The sequence below is a fragment of the Rhagoletis pomonella genome, unplaced genomic scaffold (assembly GCF_013731165.1).
Source record: "Rhagoletis pomonella isolate Grant_MI unplaced genomic scaffold, Rhpom_1.0 Rhpom_scaffold_00011, whole genome shotgun sequence".
Taxonomy (NCBI): domain Eukaryota; kingdom Metazoa; phylum Arthropoda; class Insecta; order Diptera; family Tephritidae; genus Rhagoletis; species Rhagoletis pomonella.
The window spans coordinates 11172092-11189460 of record NW_023458565.1 but is presented as its reverse complement, the minus strand read 5'-3'; the positions used below and the strand labels follow the sequence as shown (position 1 = coordinate 11189460).

The following is a 17369-nucleotide window of genomic DNA, read 5'->3' as shown; positions in this document are numbered from 1 at the left end:
TTACATAAATTATGGCTTTCAAAAACTGGACATTAATTTTATGGCATATGGGACATAAATTGCTTTCCAATTTTTTAGCAATTTTAAAAACGAGCATAATTTATTGGATATCTAGAAACTGAAAATAATTTTTTTAGGTATTTAAAAACTGATTTAAAATGGGTCGTTCGTTTTTAGTTATTTTAAAACTGGATAAAATTTTTTATGAATGTAAAAACTAGTAAACTTTTTTGGTCATTGGAAAACTGGACAAACACTTTTGGCTATTTCAAAACTAGACATTAGTTTTTAGGTATTTGAGAACAGGATATAAATTTGTGGCAATTTTGAAACTTTCCTTAATTTTTTCATCAAAAGCTAGACATAAATTTTGGTTATATTAAAAGTGGACACCTTTTATTAAGAACTTAAAACTGGGTATAGATTTTTGAGTAATTTGAAAGCTGAAAGGAATTTTAATGTTCTCACCCGCTAGAACTATTTTCTATTACTAACTATTTTATATAGGACCCAAAAAACCTCAAAAAATGAAAAGGAGGGCCCAAATAAAGTCCCTAGTATTAAAGAATGGTATAATAAAAAATTTGGCATTGTTGTTGGCAGTCTCTTTGAAGAGTAACAAAGTTTCCGGCATAGCTAAATACTTTCATATTTCTGCCAGTGGTTAATGTTTTCCAAGCAGAAGTAGCTGCACATAAGAAAGGGTGTTGGTATTTTTCATAGAGCTGTAATAGAATAGTACCTGACTTCTCAGTCAGTTGTGTCTAATTATTTCTCGGTCTGACTTGCCTTTATTGACATCAGCGCATAACGATGTGTACTACTCTTACAATTCGTAGCCGTATCAAAAACCAACTGTCTTTCAACTAATTGAAAGATCTGCTAACGAGGAGGTCTTAGCGTTATGCTGTTTGTCTTTTTGTAAAAAGTGTTTTAAAACTTAAATTAATTTAATAAACATATGCTTTCATTTTAAAACAAAAAAATTATAAAAAAATTTAAGAGAAAAATAATGAAATTCAAAAAAAAAAAGGAAATTGTACTTAAAAATTAAACTATATTAAAAATAGTTCCATTCCAAAAAAGGAAAAAAAAAACAATTTTAAAAACTTAATAAGATCCTTAAAGTTAAATTAAAGAAATAAAATATATTTTTCTTTTTAAATAAGACCTAAAAATTAAAAGAAAATGAAATTAACAAAAGAATAACAACATAAATTAAAAAATGCTTGTAAAAAGAAAAAAATAAATAAAATAAATTTTAAAATATAAAGTATCTAAATGAAAATTAAAAAAAAATTTTTAATCAAAAAATCTAAAACTTAAAAAATTTTACTAACAAATTATTTAAAAAAGAAAACAAAAAGTTTCATAAAAATTAAATAAAATAAAAAAATTTGTTTTTAAAACAAATAAAAAAAAAATAAAAAAAACTAATTTAAAAAGAAAATTTTACCAAGGGAAAAAAATACATAACATAAGTTTCTCAAAATTTAATTAAAAAAATGTTATTTTCCTTTGTAAAAATAAAAAAATGTAAATGTTAAATTAAACAAAAAATAATAATTAAATTTTAATTAAAAAAAAAGACAAAAAGATTCCGCTCCGCGAGGACTCGAACTGGGATCTCTTGATTGGCACGCCTGTGCTCACTCGGACATTGCGACTGCAGAAGTGACGCGAGTTAATGATATACAAGTGCTTTCTCTCAAAATGGATTTTCACCGCGATTTGTGTATGAGGGAGCTTTTTTTCCTAAAGGCTGGTTTTCACTCTGTCAAACAGAATGGCATTTGTCGTCAAATAAGTGAAAAGACATTGGCAAATGGAACAAAAAAAATGTTTACCCATTGATTTAGTCAGAATAGGTATTCAGTTGTTTAAATTGGCTAACTGTTTTTTTGGCCCTTAATATAATCGGTTAAAGTATGAAAAAAGAAGATAAAGTTGTGTCAAAATATGTTGCCAAAATTGTTTGTCAAAATATGACATAGTGAAAACCAGCCTTAAGACTTGTGTGCTCATCTGTCTTACGAAAGACTTCTTACGACCTTAGCCAGAATTGCCCTTTTAAGCGAAGAGCTCTTGAAATCCCGGTAGTCCACAAATGCTCAGATGTTCCACTGAGCATAAAAAATAATCGCTAAACCTAAGTGGCAACTCTGCTCACTAGGCTCATTGCCGCCATATCTGAATAGCTTCACTGATTTCGGTTACGGGGAACGGATTCCGTCAACATCTGCGATGTTGGAGAAGTGTTCCCTCCAAATATATGACGGGTTTTCAAGTTTAATAAAAATAACCGCTGAAACCGAGTCCTAAATATAATTTACGTACATATTTAAGTTTGTTCGATTAAACATTTTCCGCATCAAATATATTGCATTTATTGCAAATTTCCGGTGGAGCGAAAAATCCAGCACGATAGTTTATTCAAACGATGCTATGAGTGGGTAAAATATGGATTCTATTAAACCAAAATTTCTTTTGTTTTAAAACATTCAAATCTCTATGTAGCACAATAAAAGCAAATTAACCCCAAAATAAAGAAAGCTTCACAAAAATTAAATTACGGATTCACCAATGACTTGATTAGCTCATCATCTGCCGAAATGTCCATATGATAGAAACGTGAGCGGCGCATCAAACGTTCTTCATCATCCATCAGGCCGTATACCTCATCGATCGGCAGCGATACCTCGATCTCATTCGGCGTCAACAGTCTACGCGCATCTTTACGGAAATGGTCAATCGTCTTACGCATATCCTCATGCGCCAATATGAAGCTTTTCAGCGATGCAATCTCATTCTCATTGGCGCAACGCAGATATTTCGATTCGATTTTGTCGATATCAGCTATCAGACGAATGAATAAGAAGTCGGCATAGCGTTTCTTCACCTCCAGTTGGGAGAGTTCGTCGAACCATGTGAACGAACGCGAATTCATAGCGATGATGAAGGCCAGAAAGGTGACTTTGATGAGCACGACAATCATAATGAGTATGAGTGCAAAATGTTCCAGTTCATTGTAGCAGTAGTCGAGCAGCTCCTTCCAGTAGATCAGATCACGGCTATTGTGCTTGAGTTCGTAGTGTAAAAAGCCGGTGAAGACAGCCGTAAAGACGGATACGAACCAAATGTATGGATAACGGTCTTGGAATAATTGATGCAGTTTTTGGCATAATTTTCGAACGCTGAGCATGCTTAATTACTTTCTAATGATAAATTTTATCTAAATAATTTTTTTGTTCAGTAAAAAAATATGTTTTGGAAATTTTTTATAAAATTTTGACAAAATCGTTTACGAATTTCATGTTGACTTTTCAATAATTTTGATTCTACTATTTTATGTTTCTTTGGATACAGGAAAATTTTATGAAATGAAATGCAATTAAAAGGTGTTCCAATGGGAAAGCGCTTAAAACTTTAATTGCACGAGGTTTCTAAGGTGTGAGTGAGTATGGCGAGTATGTAATCAAGTAAGGCGGACTAACGTTGTTATTTGAAAAGGTGATGGTTATGATCTGGAAGCTAGATGATGACCGATTCACTCCTAGGTTAGGTTGGTTAGGCTTGGTGGATCATTTGGATCTAACATAAATCGAATGCAGTTCTCCAGCATGGCGTTGCGGTCTTTATACCTTAATCACGATTCGCTCTATAATGTATTTCAAAAAATCTCTAGTTCTCTGGTCCGCAATATGCCTAAGTAAAGAGAAAAACGCAGTTGAGCCGCGATCACTCAAAGCTATTTCAATGAATGCTTGCCCTGCAGAGGCAGTCATTTGCAACTCGGAAAGAAAAAAAGAGACAACCAACGCGGTTTTGAGAATTCCTAACACCTCGGACTGAAAAATCGGAAACATGACTTGTCAAAAGTCTTACCGAAGTTTGCTAATGGTACCATATTGTATACGTAGTTCCAAAACGAAAAATCCCGAGGCATCCATTACAGATTGAGCTCTGCAAAATATAGGGAACCCAATTACCCAATCTAAGGGTTGAATATCTAAGACAGAGGCCACCTAATCGGTTTGTAAATCCCCCTAAAGGGGCTTCAACAAACACCCCAAGTTTTAAGTGGATTGGACCTCTCAGCATTCATGCAGAATATGTTCCGGTGGCTCTCGTCGTCATGGCACTCCGTCTCCGTGGCCAGGCCAGTTTGGTGAATGTAAGAGCGTAAATAATTTTTACTACTCAAATAGCCGCATTAGTACGCAAGTGATTTTGTAATCACAGCCGGAAACGCCTTAACGGCTGCCTAATTGTCTATGAAAATAAGAAAGATTGGGAGGAGTTAGTTCGGCCATCGATTCAGGTGCGCTCGCGTTTCGGAAATTTTCGCAAACGCGATATTAAAGTTAAGGTCGCAAGGCCTGCGGCCAGACTTAGAGGTACTGGACGCTTAGCTGGCTCACGATTCGCACACTCTAATATTCTTTACACCTCCGACTTCGTCGCTGATAATATGGATAATTGCTTGGCTGGACTGACGCTAATCAGCTATTTCTCTATTAATATCGCTTAGAGGGAAGAGTGGTTCTGAGATAGCTGTTAAGAGGAGGCAAAAATAAAATTTTACCCGAATGGATCGAAGTCTGACGAAGGGTTGAAGGAGAAGTCCTTTGTACAGAACCCTACAGGCTCAAGTTTGATCCTCCAGGCTATTGTAATGTTTTCCAGGCTCAGGCAGCTGCCATTAAGGATGCAACTACTAAACTGTGTGACTTCGGGAAATAAACATCCTTTTGTGAAACCAAGAGGTAATCAGAGACTTCGGCTCACTTGCGGCGCGCTCAAAGCGAATAAGTGAAGGCTGGATCTCCCTTTAGGCTGCGCCTGACAGAGGAGTTTGACTACATTTGGACCATTTTTGGACAAATAAACCATATGCGAAGCGAGCGAGTGCTGGTCCAAATGAACGACTTGCGCAATCGCTGGATTTCGCTAGCCGAAGGTGGAACAGAGACGGTCAGTAGGTCTTTTAAAGCTTACAAAGCCTCAACTCTCAACTCCTGTGGTTGCTTTGCGATGACTGAATATCACACCGGTTCTCTTCTATCGCAGGTGAGACAACTCTGTCTAGAAAATTCTTCAGTCTTCCAGTAAACTGAAAGGTTTGTGAGTCTTGGTAACCCAATCAACCTTATTTGGAAGTATTGCACCAAATCTCATACAACATTCTTATTTGACTTGATTATGGTTTTATGCAACTAGTAGATTACTGCTGTCAAAGCAACTCCTGCCTTTTTAACTCGTAATGTAAAGTGCAACCTTGTGGCTTTCAATAGAGAAGATTAATTATTCCATTAGCCTTCAGATAACAATGGTTTTGTTGTTAGTGTTCTTGCCAAACTCCTAAAGAATAATTAACCAAAATTCTCGAATAAAATTTTTTCTGCCCCCCCCCCCCTACGATATTTCTACCTCGTAACCAGCAGTTTTCTCCTACTAGCAAAGTTTTCTAGTTGTTGCAGTAAGAATGTGTGTCATAAAATATTTTTCTATGAAATCCATTAAAGCGCTTGATATTTACTGAAACGTGTCGGCATGTATACATACATACATATTAGGTATGTTAATCCCGCGATTCCGGCCTTTTTTAGGTTCCGAAAATTCCGGGATTCTTGGCGAATAATCACAGGATTTTCGGGATTTGTATTTTGCACTGATGGCAATAATAGAAACTCTTTGTCTTGACCAGTATTGGCAATATTTCTTTGTTTTATATAAAACCTACATTTTACAATCTGGCTCATTATTATTATGACACCGTGTGATATTAAATTTTATACAAAAAAATCAATATATTCGCGAAAACATGGGCCAAGTATAGTAAAATTGCGTTTTTAGTTTTTCACTCTGACGTCAGTAATTCAAAAATGATTTAAAAAATTCAGTGAAATGCGCTTAGAGAAGATGTATGGGTAACAAAATAAAGAGGAAACTCAGTAGAACTTAAACAGATTCCACTTTTTGGTGCATAAAGACTGGTAAGTATTGAAAATGTCCTTTCAAAATTTTATCCTTGAAATTTCGCAGTATTTGTTTTTGAAAAAATTATATGTTAAGCATAAAAAATTACATATTCTTTCTTGTGAACCGAAAAAGTTTTGTTATTTTTTTTAATTCTAAGGAGATTTCTTCTTTCATTTGGTACCCACGTTTAAAATCTAAATTGCATTGAATTTTTTAAATAATTTTTGGAATTAATCATATCTTTGGAATTACAAAGTCCTTTGAAATAAATCCTGACGTACGAGAGACAAATTAAAAACGCCACTTTAAATAAAAAGTAGGTTTCAAATCCATTTATTTATTATTTTATTTATTATGGTAGGAGAGATATAAGCAATTTTTTCGATTTCAGTTGTTGAAAAGTAATGAATATCTAAAACCCGGGACAAATTCCGGGATCTCGGGATTTTGATAACGACATCCCGAAAATCAAGCGGTTGTAAAAAGCGAAAAAATAACGTTCCTAATACATATGTATGTATGCATTAGTTATTAAGTTTTAATAGAAGTCACATATATGCGCAGATAACTTTATTGATGTTGCACAATATTTATAAGTAATTTTTTTATACAATTTCGTTACAAAAGTGTGTCAAAGAACAAGGTGTCACCTTGTATCGTTAAGTGATGTAAGCACATACATACATATGTACGAGCGCATAAAAAATGTGCTTGTGAAAAGCATTCAGCTTCATACAACAAAGGCGGAAAGGTGTACTCACGTTTTTCATATGTACATATAGTTATATATATACGAGTATGCTCCAATATTGCACATTTACTGAAATTCCTGTCTTTGACACCTGCAACTTTGTCCTCACAATTGGTCTGACTTTTACGTACTTGCATGTACATACATACATATGTGTGTACGCGTGTGCATCAAATTCTTTATAGTTTATTTATTGAAAATCAGCAAAATGTAAAAAAAAAAATTAGATAATATGGTGGTGCTTAAAATGTGAACAATTAAATTTTGTATGGGGCACGCAACTTTTTATTTTGTTCTACGTAAAAAGTAAAAACATATTTTTTTTTATAGCAAATGTTATAAAAAATGTTTACTCTTACCAGCTACAACTCAGCGTATTGAAACTTTTTCATATAAATTCATAAACTGGCTGTGCTATAGCTGGTCAAAGTAAACATTTTGTCGAATTCTTGCGATTTAAAAAAAATTAAAATTTTTCAAGCTCTGGTAACGGCCCTTAGAAATTTGTTTAAAATATTAAAATTTCCGTGAATGCCTTTTAGTTTGTAGTTGGTATTTTATGCACCACCCTAATGTATATTTGCCTGTATTGCAAATACATACGTTTATGAGAAATATTTATGTATGTGTCTATTTAAATGCGAAATATTCGTTCGTTAAACTTTGCAAGTATTACGTGTTTAAATAAGAAAAATGTACATTAGACTGCATCGCTCCCCATACAAAAAAAAATCGGTACTATTTTTCCACTGGAATTATAAAATCTATTTTATTTTAAGACGTCCACCAAAATATTTCGGAAAAATATTAAGATTTAAGTGAGCTGGACCGATTTGAAAATACCTCCAAAAATTGAGTTTTTTATGAATCAAAATAGTTTCTTAAAGATCTTTTTTGATAAAATCCCCTCAAATGACAAAACGGTTTAAGCTCAAAATATTTGCATAAAAATATTAAAAAAAAATGTTGAACGGAATCGTAATGATGAGATTTTTGATGCTGTTTTTTAACTTTTTTCAAAGATTGGTATACGAAAAACTTGAATAATTGAACCTAAACTCTTCGGATTTAGACTTCAGAGGTGTCATTGGAAAGGTATTTTCTCACCCTTTTTATTTCTTTGCTAATAAACTCATTCAAAGGATGGAAGAGAAAGGTAGGAGAAACAAACCTCATTCAAAGTTGAATTACGATGTTTTGGTATTCGAAAAAAAAAGATGGGAAACGAATAACGGTTTTTTTTGGCCAGAAATAAAAACGGTGTGAAAATACCTTTTTACTGAGATCCCATAAGTCTAAATCAGAACATTTTTGGCCCAGTTAATCAAGTTTTTCGTAAAGCAATCATAAAAAATTTCATTCTTACGATTCCGTTGAAAAGATTTTTAAATATTTTTATGCAGATTTTTTAAGCTTAATCTAGTTTGTCATCTGAGGGGGACTTTTTTCAAAAAGTTCTATAAGAAACTATTTTTATTCATAAAAACTCCGTTTTTGGAGGTATTTTCAAATCGGTCCAGCTCACTTCAATCTTAATATTTATCCGAAACATTTTGGTGGACGTCTTAAAATATAACAAATTTTTTAATCCCGGCGAAAAAACCGCAACTTTTTTTGGTGATGCAGTCTAATGTACATATATCTATGAATTTTTAATAAAATGATTCTATTGTTGAGAAAATTTCTTTTATTTACTACGATAAAAAGGTTACAATACACATATGTATGTATGTACCTATATACATATGCATCTTAAATTTTTTGTTATTCATTTTGATATGACAGGATCGAAGTAGAAATATTAGAGACACACACATCGCCGTGCATGCGTACTAGTATTTTTTTCGTAGGTTTTAAACAAACAAAGTTATTGGAACGGAAAAAGGGTAGAACTTTTACTGCCGAAAAATTAATTGCGTAAACTTACCTACATACATGTATTCGTACATATGGATTTTTTCAGAAAAGTGTCAACCAAAAGGTGCAAACAAGCTTAAATATATATATATTAAATTGTTTGAAGCCAGCCAGTAGCTTGATATATGTGCTTTTATATACAAAAATATTCTAATTTATCTACTGAATGTCAAGGTACATATCGTTACCTTAATATAGAAAGACCCTAACACATTCTCTTCCGAAATTCACAACAATTACATTATAAATTTGATGATAACCAATTAAAGCTCCTGGATGTCCGAATTCAGCTCGAATTAAAATTCTAAGAGATGTTACCACTATTCCGGCTCAAGCTCCGAAAATTAAAAAATCTAAAGTTCCAATATCTTTATGACGTGTTGGAAATAGTCATTGTCGTGGTTAAATGGCTGAAGTTTAAAGGTCGGTAGATTGCTCAATAAAGGCTTCATCAAATTTAAAAACTTTATCAACAAATTCGTTTCAGGACTTAAATATCAAAATTTCACTATTTTCCCAGTTTTTCAAATTAATTTTTTGAATATCCCAAAAACTAGTATAGCTACAAAAAGCATTCGTTCGGATTCTTTTTAAAGAGGATATTAGGGGTTACAAACATATCTGTATTAAAAAATCAAAAAAAAAAATGCAAAATTGCTCAATTTTTGAAATTGAATAAATCAAAAACTAATATTTTTTTTTGGCTAAATTTTTTTGCATGGTACCTCCGCATGTGCGGCCGCTGTGGTGTAGTGGTAAGCAGTGCGCGCTTCCACTCCACAATGCCTGGGTTCAAACCCTGGTCAAAGCAATATCGCAAAAATATAGAAAAAAGGGGTTTTCTTAACAGCGGTCGTCCCTCGGCAGGCAATGGCAAACCTCCGAGTGTATTTCTGCCGTGAAAAACAGCTTCTCATAAAAATACAATCGCCGTTCGGAGTCGGCGTAAAACTGTAGGTCCCTCCGCTTTGTGTGACAACGTCAAGGCGCACGCCACAAATCGGAGGAGAAGCTCGGCCAAACACTAACATATGTGTAAGCGCCAATCTTTTATTATTATTACCTCCGCATGTTCTTACAAGATCCTAAAATTTTCACGGATGTGTCTTTTTGTTTGTTTTTGTATGACATGCATTTTTGAGTTTTGGTAAAAACAAAAGTTTTCTTTCTTTCTCAAGTTATTAATAAAATATTACACTTTGCAACAATTTTAGGGTCATGGAATCTAACGGCGATAAGACCAATACAGATGTATAGTCCTGGACTAGTGTAACAGAACTCTAAGGGCCGTTTGCTCAAAGCCTGGTTGACACTAATCTCCGGTAAAACCCCGTTATCGACGTTACCGACATCCTGTTATATGCATGGAGTAAAAGACGTCGATAAAGATGTCTCTTAGAAGATTTTGAATAGTTAGATCACTTTTAGAATCTATAGCCGGTCAAAATTGAGCTTTCTCTGCATATTTTTCCAATTTCTTTGCATACGAACTATTCGGAACAAGCAAAAGCAACAACAACTATGACACTAAGCAACTGGAAGACTCTTCGCCAAAATAGTGTTTAAGTCCAACTGATGCGTTCGTAAGTAAAATATTACCTTAACTGTGACATTTTATCTATAAGCATACATACATATGTACATCTTTGAAATTCAATTAGAAACGCCGTTTGAATTGATGGGGGCGTTTTTGAATATTGGAGTGAACATGTTACTAAAAATTCACTACTTCCATCATTATCAGCAGCATTTTAGGCAACAGTTACTAACCGAATTAGACGAACAAATCGAGCGGTTTCAACAGCTTGCGAAGCTTGCTTGGATATATAGATTTCCTGACGCAGTATTAGCTGAAATTTGTTTGTGGAGTAGTATGAAGAGCAAATTTATAAAATGAATGCAGGTGTATAAAATTGATGACGACATTTTTGTTGTTTTTATCTTTAATTTCATAATAAACAAAAGCGCGGTAATCGTGACAACCACTGTCGCTGTAATCTGTCGCTATTACCGAGGGTATACTATACTTTGTTGTCCTTTACTCGCCATTACCATTAATACTTTTTGCTAAAAATACTAAAACTGAGTATTAATTTGATAAAATTTTATTGATAGGTTGCGAAAGAAAAAAGTTAGATTTTTTCCAAAACTCAAAAATTCATATCTTTCAAAAAATAAAAACCAAAATGTCCATTCAGAGTTGAGGAGATTCGCTCTCCAGTTAAATAACTTTCGCACTTTGCATTCGCCATAATATCGCTCTATGGGAAGTATATCTGGGGGCACAATAGGCCTGCTGGTCGCAGTGCATGCCTCTATTAATTATCTATCTATCTATGGGAAGTATATTTAGCAGCACATTCATCACTTCGGTGGGTGTTGTGCGCAGCTACCCGCTTATCCACAGTAGGGCCGCTCATTGGGTCTTTTCTACATAGTAGTCCGATTTACGTCTTTACCGTTTTAGAGAGGGCTGCCGTAGTTTTCGGCCCATGCTTAAATGCGATTAGTATGCAATTTTTTATTTAGTATGGGTCCCAGATATTTCGCAGGTATAAGAGCTTTGTTTCGATACCAGCCGTCTTTCTAGCAGAGTAGATACAAAATCAATAAAGCGCTGTCAACAACTTCCTTAACTTTATGACGTGGCCACTTCAAAAGCATGTTCGTGTATTAATTTTGCACAAGCCCACCAAACAATTTGTGTTGCCAGCAATAAGAAAACGTGTCGCCCTCGGAAACAAATTTATTGCCGGTAATATTGCCATCGAATCGATTTCCTATTACCGGTCGCTCTAAAACGTCCGCCGATGGCAACTCGCCTGGGCGAGTCGTTTTCTTATTACCTGAATGAGTCCTTTTCTTATCGCTTCAGGCGATTTTTGGAATAATTTTATTCTTTTTAATACTTCATTTATTTTTTTGTACCAAATTGCAACTTACAATCGGAATTAATTCATTTTCTCGCTGTGCGACTTCCTATTTTTTCAATCTTGTCCTTGGGCATAATTTGGATGCTTTTGGCCAATACTATTGACGCCAAATTCATAAGTTTCGGAATTTTTGAGAACTTTTTTATTCAAAATTGACATGAACGAAGTGATGTTGCCGATTTGTCACCACAGCAATAAATCGGTGAGTCGCCAATTTGTTGCCATTGGCGATTGTTGCTTATTTCTCATGTTTTGCATGGTGGGAGGTAACATATGTATGTATCTATTTGAATTTGTAGATATATATGCGTGTAAATATGTATGTGTGTATATACGAACGTGTATGTGCGTGCATTGTTTGGTTTGGAGTTTTTTTTTTCGTTAAGCACTACATTGTAGCAGGTTGTCCGGGCAACAGGTATACCATACTCGCACACATGCATACATACATGTGTATAGTAGAATCCCAGTGGGAAAATTTAATGTATAGTAATGGAAAAAATAATCAGTAAAACAGCCATTTTCACATTCGAAAATGCTTAATTTTTCCCACGTCGATATCCCAGGAAAAGTGGGGCATTCAATTAAGCATTACCAGTAATGTAGGAATAAATGAGATTTAATTTCAACTACTAGTGTTTGCCCAGCGGTTGAAATTCAACCACTAAAATTAAGAGGGGTTGAGGTAAGTTTAGCTGAGTTGAGTTTAGTTAAGATGAGGTGTATTGAAATGAAGTGGCTTTAGATAAAAGTTAAGTTGAGCTGAGTTGAGGTGAGAAGTAATAACATTAGTTGGCGTGAGCTGAGTGGAGGGGAGTTGAACTTAGCACTTAGCATAACATAACATAATTTTCTGAATTGATTTTTGCGCTTTATTTTAAACTAATTGGAAATTTGAGTTAGTCTCTGCACATCAGCATAAAAAAATACCTTTCTAATGATACATATATAATTCGCTATACCTTAGAAGCATAGCTTAGCCGTAAAAGGGGTGTAAGGAAAATATGTTTGCCTATTTATATATACGATTTTTTGCGACTTTTTCGAAACATTCGAATGCTGATTACATATCAAAAAGTAGTAGAATCTAGAACTCATAAAAAATACATTCCATTATTTATTTATCACGCATGTAATGGATTACTACTTTTCCCACTGGGATGTAATGAATTCTCACATTTAATTTTAATTACACGAGAGCAAAGTGAACAAAGCCACATTCACATATGACACCCCCACACCTGCGCAAACAAAAGCACGTGCCATGCGAAGTGAAATGGGCAAAAAGTTATGATTTTTTTTTGCACAAACATACACAGGTAGCTTGCCTTCATATTTGTACGTATGTATGTATGTATATCTATATTGTATACGTGACTTGACATGTACTTTTATATAGATATGTATGTATATATATATGTTGTAGACGTGTTTGAAGCATAGGTAAATATGCATTTTATTCGCATTATGTTCGAGTGTGCTCCCATTAAGGTGTTATGAGTGGCTTTTTGTATTGTGGCGTCCATGCGAATCAACTTAAATGTTAATTAAAGCGTAATAAATTCCAATTACACTTAACTCATCGCCACAGCGCTACATATTTATGTATGGACATACGAACAAGTTGGCGTATAATTTTTGTTCTATTGTACGTGCAACATCGGTAATCAGCTGGGATTAAATATGTACAAAAATTCTTACATATGGATGGATGTATGTGCATATATGTATGTACGCATATATTTGTAATTAGAGTGAACTCTATGGTCCCGCAATTGATTTATAAGCCATTAAATTGAAATTAATAAATCAGATGAAGTTTAGTGTTTTATTATGCGGAGAAGTAATATAGTAGTTACTGTAGGCACAGATACTTATGTATGTATGTATGTATGTATGTATGTATGCACATTAGTCCGTGCACCTACACCCCCGAGTCTAAAGTATTTTTGACATGTAGTTTTGAAAAATTGTTTTTTTTTTCTCCGAACGTAGTAGGGGTCGGCTTTTTACATTTTTTGGCCTATCCGCCAATCGGCGTTCTTTGGCTAATCTGATCGGAAGCAATTTTTTGCTAGGGAGGGATTGCTAGAAGCTATTAGTTAGTGGAGGAAAATCGGACTATTGAATTTCTTTGAAGTGTTGAATTTTCTGAGCGTCGTATTATGGGTAATTTGACCCGTTTCTGTGATCAAAATTAATTATGTTAAATTATCAAAAAAAAAAAATTATTGTTTTAATGATTGGTAAACAATTTCCCACATTTTTGCCAAGAAAAATCCCAACCCTCGACGGCCGATGGGTCAAAGGGGTCACTTTTTAATTTGTGGTTTTATTGATTGTAGTTTAAATGCAGTTTCTTTCTAAATATTTATTTTAAAGAAAAAAATGCACTTAGTTACAAAAACAAATTATACAGTGGGTAATGAAAGAAAATCGTACCAAATTGTATAAATTTAATTGAAAACCTGAAAGCTCTGACTTTCCAATTTTTTTCTGCTGTTAAGTTAAATGGAGCAGCCTTTGCAGCAACAAAATTGTAAGCAGCTTTTTGTGTACTTCCCTTTTTGGGTTCTTCCTCCTACTGGTAAATCGTTCACTACTGACCGTATAAAGAATATGTACAAAAGAAGCTGTTTTCTCAGAAAAGGCAAAATTCGCAACATAAAATTGGCAGGTTAAACTCAAAACTCTTTATTTTATGTTTTTGATAGCACTTTTAAGAAAAAAATGTATTAAAGACTATGTCAGGAGTATGTATTTTTATCGCCATAAAAATTCAAAAAAATCAGTTATAGATTTTAAAAGTACTTACTTTTCTCCTTATTCTCTATATTTTTGCAAATTTTTTAAACAATTTTTAATAAAATTTAGTTGTTTGAAATTAGCTAAAAAAAGAACACAAAATCGATTTAAATATTTCACACACATACGATGACTTTGGCCACCTGCTAAGTAGTTGTCGTTAATTTTTTACAAAAATAAAATACCCCGTTATTTTGTTTGAAGTTTTCTCTATCAAATCTTTTTATACCCGAGCGCACTTGTGCACAAGGGTATTATAACTTTGTTCACATAACGGTTGTTTGTAACAGGCAAAACGAATCGAGATAGATATAGACAAATGTATACACAAATGATCAGCATGAACAGAGAAATCGATTAAGCTGTGACTGTCTGTCCGTCCGTCCGTCCGTCCGTCTGTGCACACGATAACTCGAGTAAAAATTGAGATATCTTAACGAAACTTGGTATGTGCACTTCTTTTGGGCGTAGGACGAATTTTATTGAAAATTGGCAAAATCGGACAATAGCCACGCCTACCTCCCATATAACGGTAATTTTCAGAAATACGAAAACTGCGATATTTTAGTAACTACTGAAGTTTATTCACTCAAGATTGATATTTACAATAAGTTTTAGGCGAAAAATAAGAATATTATAAATTTTTGGAAAATGGGCGTAGCCACGCCCACTTATGGTTACATGTGTATATCTTGGTAACCGCTGCATCAATTTCTTCCAAACTTGGCACAGTTGTTAACCTCGGTATAACACACGATAACTCGAGTAAAAATTGAGATATCTTAACGAAACTTGGTATGTGCACTTCTTTTGGGTGTAGGACGAATTTTATTGAAAATTGGCAAAATCGGACAATAACCACGCCCACATCCCATATAACGGTAATTTAGAGAAATACGAAATCTTCGATAAATCAGTAATTATTGAAGCTATATTATTCAAAATTGATGCTTGCAACAATTCTTTACCAAGAAATACGTTTAGGATAAAATTTTGAAAAATGGGAGTGGCACCGCCCACTTATGATCACATATATGTATCTCGGTAAACGTTCTACCAATTCGTACCAATTCGTGCTTGCCACATAGAAGCAAAACGTTGAAAATTATTGAAATCGAACTAAAATTACGGTCGCTCTTCATATAACAGTAAATTTCAGAAATGCTTGAAACTTCAATATTTCGAAATTTAAGGACGCTAATTTACTCAAAATGGATACACCCCGGTTTACCATGTAGCGGTAGCATTCGGAAAGGCGAAAAACATATACATATTTAATACTTTCGCCGGGTATTTAATGTTCGGCTCCGTCCGAACTTAGACTTTCTTACTTGTTTTATTTATTTTTGTGCATACGAAAAATGACATTTGGCCACATAAACTGATCAAATTACCCATAGTGCATTGCACAGTGTTGCGGCTCCATATAAGCTGTTAGCAAAAATACTTAGCATGCACCGATTTCGCTAAAACTGAATGGAGAATTATAAAATATGATAAAGATGGGCTCACTGCCAAGCTCTCCACCCTTGTGGGCGATTTCTATGACATTTAGTAAGTACTCTCTCTTTTAATGTACTGTTCGCCCTCTAAATTAAATTGGACTTAACGGCGGAGGGTAATTGCCAGTTATGTCACCGCACCGTAAAACCCGCGTATGTACTCTTACATACCTACTTATTTAGTAGACGTATTTGTGGGGTCGCCAAAATGTCATAGCAATCTTGCTGGTGTTAATTGTTCAATTTTCATTAATACATAAACATGACTTGCTGACGCAAACACATAAAAAACTGCGCTGCACGAAAATCGTGAAGTTCAAATATTTCACACTATTAATTTACATAAATTCCATGTGGAATATATTGTCATGTCCTATATACATAGATACTTGTGTAAATATTAATATGTACATATGTATGTATAAGCCCGATTTTCCACGCTATTTTCAAATTTTATCTGCCTCCCATTCACCGCACGCTGTTCAAATCTTTTCTCACATCAGCACCTCCATGCCTGTGCCCAGTTGTAACACGCCACATCGATGTGCTGCGGAAATTATTGGCTTGGGATTTAATTAAGTTCCGCGATCTCCCATAGTTTGCTTTATTTATCACCGCCGGCAACAACAATGATGTCGGCAAAATAAAATTGAATTTAAAATGACTCGAAGCTGCACACATCAATGGCGCGTAAAATATGTTTGTACTTATGTACATATGTATGTATGTTAGTACAATCAATGCCACCAGCACAAGCATTCAGCCGCACTGATAAGCGTCGAGCGCCACCATACCCGCAGGCCGTCACTAATTCTAATGGGTAGCTAAAATGCGTGCGGTTTGTTGAAAGGATAAATAAATATTTTACAGGTTGTTGATGTGGCTAGTCAGCATACAAACAAATATTCCTATGGCGTTTTCAAAAAACCGCTGAAAGTAATTTAGCTGCAACCAGACGGGTGAATGGCAAGTGGCAAGTGGCAAGTGACAAGTGGAAAGCGTCGTGTTACAAGCCATCGGTTGAGTTTTTCACTGTATACTACTTATGTAGAGGGGTCTCAAAGTGTTCCTGATATATTTATGTAGAAACAGCGGACGGAGGGCGCGAATGGCAAGAAGGGAGTTGACAGGGCGCTGCAATTAAAAAGCAATTACACTTGCACTTGTTGGTTCACTGTACGTGAAATATTGTTGATTACCTGCTGTGCGCAGCTAAGCAGAAGCGTTTCCTTTCTGAATGCTGCCACGGCTTATTGATTGTCTAGTAGTTGTCCGTTGTTTCTTGAAATAGCTAACTAAGGTATGATCAAGTTGGGTGCAAACTTTACCTCTTCGAGTGGTAGACAATGTTTTGTCCAGGGTTAGTTTAGGGTAGGTCAAAGTGGCGGCTGAACTTAGAATAAGGTCAGCGCACCTACGCCTAAGCAGTGGCCCATTATGTTACCCCATCCAGAAATCTTCACCTACAACCAGTTCGTG

At 34.6% G+C, this 17369-nt stretch overlaps 1 protein-coding gene across 1 annotated transcript; it reads right to left on the bottom strand.

Moving 5' to 3' along the window:
* Positions 1–2443: 2443 nt before the first annotated feature.
* Positions 2444–3202, bottom strand: LOC118746606. The gene has a single exon (XM_036480453.1). The coding sequence runs from the start codon at positions 3200–3202 to the stop codon at positions 2570–2572; it is 633 nt and encodes a 210-aa protein (XP_036336346.1). The 3' UTR covers positions 2444–2569.
* Between the last annotated feature and the right edge of the window lie 14167 nt (positions 3203–17369).

What these genes read in the sequence shown, in the direction of transcription:
- LOC118746606 (XM_036480453.1), bottom strand. Translation starts at nt 3,202, where the DNA reads ATGCTCAGCGTTCGAAAATTATGCCAAAAACTGCATCAATTATTCCAA.